Raw genomic sequence first — 2,500 nt, 5'->3', positions numbered from 1 at the left:
GTCACAGTTACATCTGAGTCCCAAGCTCATGCGCTATCTACCTTGATTAACCTCTCTGGCAAACTTATTCCTGCCCAACCTCACTCCTCCTTTAATACTTGTACCAGAACTGTTTCTGTTTCCCCAACTGTTTATCCTGTCTACCACAATTACTGGTCAGACTGCTCGCATGCCTATGATGCAATAGCAGTCCAATGATATACTATTCCTCATTGAGGTCAACAGAAGTCCTACACCAATATTGCCAAGTTTAGCTTCTGCACACTTGACTTCCCCCATGAAGTTTATATATATGAAGTTATGCCCTGTCTGACCATATCAACCCCTTCCTCATCAGTGTTAGAAATGCTTGTGTTTTAGCCACCCAGCCAAACACTGTTGCTCCACAGCCCGCTGCCCTGTATGTGCCCAACCTGGTTATGACCATTCAAATTGCTCTGTCAGTCACATGTGTGCCAATTACGGTGGTTCCCATAAAGCAATTTATAGGAGCTGCCTTGACTACAAGAATTCTCAGTATCTCCCTCAGTATCACTTCCCTCTACCCCAGTCCATCCTGTCTTTACCTCATCTCTCCCCCAGTCAAATTCCTTTTCCACTGTTAGTGTTATTTATGTCATGTTTAACAGTTTTTCATAATAATCAATATTCTGTAATGCAACCTGCATCACCTATCATAGTACCAGGAATACAGTGTTGAGCATGGAAATGGCATCCTCAAAGGAGCTGGTGCTCTTCCAGTCACAGCTCACATTGAATCTGCTACATTCCACACTTGTACATAGATGGTAATAATGCAAAATTGCCAAATGAGTCTCATAAACCTCCCAAGAGGTTTGTTTTCATCACCCGGCCTGCAGCCAGATTTTCCCTTGATGGCATGTTCGCGTCACCCACCCCTTGAGTCAGATTTTTTTCTTGATGTGATGGCCATGTGACCTGGATTGATGGGGTTAACATCTGGCAGAATACTATTGGAAAAAACGTTTATTCAGCTACCTGGTTAACCTGATACTGTCGGGTCACTCCTTCCTGCACCATAACAAACTGCTCAGTCTGCGGAATATAGCTGTACGCCATGGCGATGCACCAAAGCGCTTTGAGCAGGGCATTCAGCTTGATGTAGTGAACTCCCATGCTCAAAGTCAGCTCATTTCCATTAATCTCCAGAGCGTAGAGTTTTTATTTATTTTCTTCGCCCGGCAGTGATGGGTTAATTGTACCTTGTCAGTACTCTTGAACAGGCCTAGGCTTTTACAACTACCTTTTCTTTAATTTCTATTTCTTCAACAGAGTATGAACTTGGTATTTGACTTCCAGTTTAACTCTATCTTAGGATTTCAAATTTCTCAGCATGGAGGTCATGCTGTTTTCAGTTGCCCATATGCAAATAGCATGTAGGTCCTCTCTTAGTTTGTCTTTATCTTCTATTAAACTTAATGGTTTAATTATCCTAGTACTATCACAAAAGATGTTACTTTGGAGTAATAGAATAATATCTATTAATAATTACTTTTTGCTTGTGCTTTGTTAGAAAATCATGTCCCCTAATTCCTACTTTTTTCTGATGCTAAGGTCCTTTAGCTTATGGAATATGATTCCATGGTCAGTTTTATGGAAAGATTTTACAAAATCGAAATATGTTGCATCAACATCTTTATTCTCAGTTAGTTCTCATAGCATGTGTTCATAGTCCTTTAGGATTTGAGATAAACAAGATCTGCCCTTTCTGAAGTCATGCTGTCGAGGGTTTATCTTGTTTTCTTGTTTTAGTTACTGAACATGTATTATTATTTTTGTTTTACCCTTTCAAATGTTTTGATTATGTGAGATCTTAGTATCACTAGTCTGTAATAATTAGCCTAACTGTTGTTTCCACCCTTGTAAATAGTAATTATATCACAGACTTTTTTTTCATTATTATCGGTTCTGATACTAATGAAACACAAAGTGTCAGTTTAATTAGAACTTAGCTTTAATGATCTTTGAGTGCCTAACAACTTTCAAGGAGGCTCAGCACAGTTGAACGTCGTGCTTACTATATTGTAAGGCCAGAGTCTTAATTGAAGTGTATTAAACAGTTTTTGTTACACTTTTTCTTTCCATGTGCATTTAATTTTTTTTTTCTCTAAAGTATCCAAGTGCATTCTGGATTCCTCCACTCACTTCTTCCCCCACCCCCCTCTATTTCCCCTATGAGCCACTATAAAAGAGTAGGTTTTCATATGTAGTTGGCATTTTATAGCAATTTTTTTTATGTTGATATAAATACACATTCTGTTTGTTTACAGATTCACCTGGAGGTTCCACGCAGTCTTTGTCATGATTACTGTGACTTTTTAAAGCCTTTGAGGCCATTTGGAATTGAAGAAATGTCAACACAGCACTTGCTTTTTGGAGATTCAGAACCATGGCTTATTATTATCAAGAACTCGCCTTTGCTTAAGAAAGTGCACTTTCGAAATAACATCTCCGAAGAAATATTGATTAGTGTTGGTTC

The 2,500-nt window shown here is 38.7% G+C and overlaps 1 protein-coding gene across 5 annotated transcripts in view; it reads left to right on the top strand.

Moving 5' to 3' along the window:
* Positions 1 to 2,500, top strand: part of LOC125038172 — a 17,695-nt gene that overhangs the window by 13,373 nt on the left and 1,822 nt on the right. For 4 of the 5 annotated variants that reach the window (XM_047631531.1, XM_047631532.1, XM_047631533.1 and 1 more), the window contains one exon: positions 2,292 to 2,500. This exon is cut by the window's right edge and continues 1,822 nt beyond it. In XM_047631531.1, coding sequence (XP_047487487.1) covers positions 2,292 to 2,500 — 209 coding nt within the window. Of the gene's footprint in view, positions 1 to 1,293; positions 2,271 to 2,291 lie in introns of those variants that run through there. The other variant, XM_047631535.1, reaches the window with a different exon arrangement.

This window comes from Penaeus chinensis, chromosome 24, assembly GCF_019202785.1.
Source record: "Penaeus chinensis breed Huanghai No. 1 chromosome 24, ASM1920278v2, whole genome shotgun sequence".
Classification (NCBI taxonomy): domain Eukaryota; kingdom Metazoa; phylum Arthropoda; class Malacostraca; order Decapoda; family Penaeidae; genus Penaeus; species Penaeus chinensis.
This window is presented reverse-complemented; position numbering and strand designations above follow the sequence as displayed.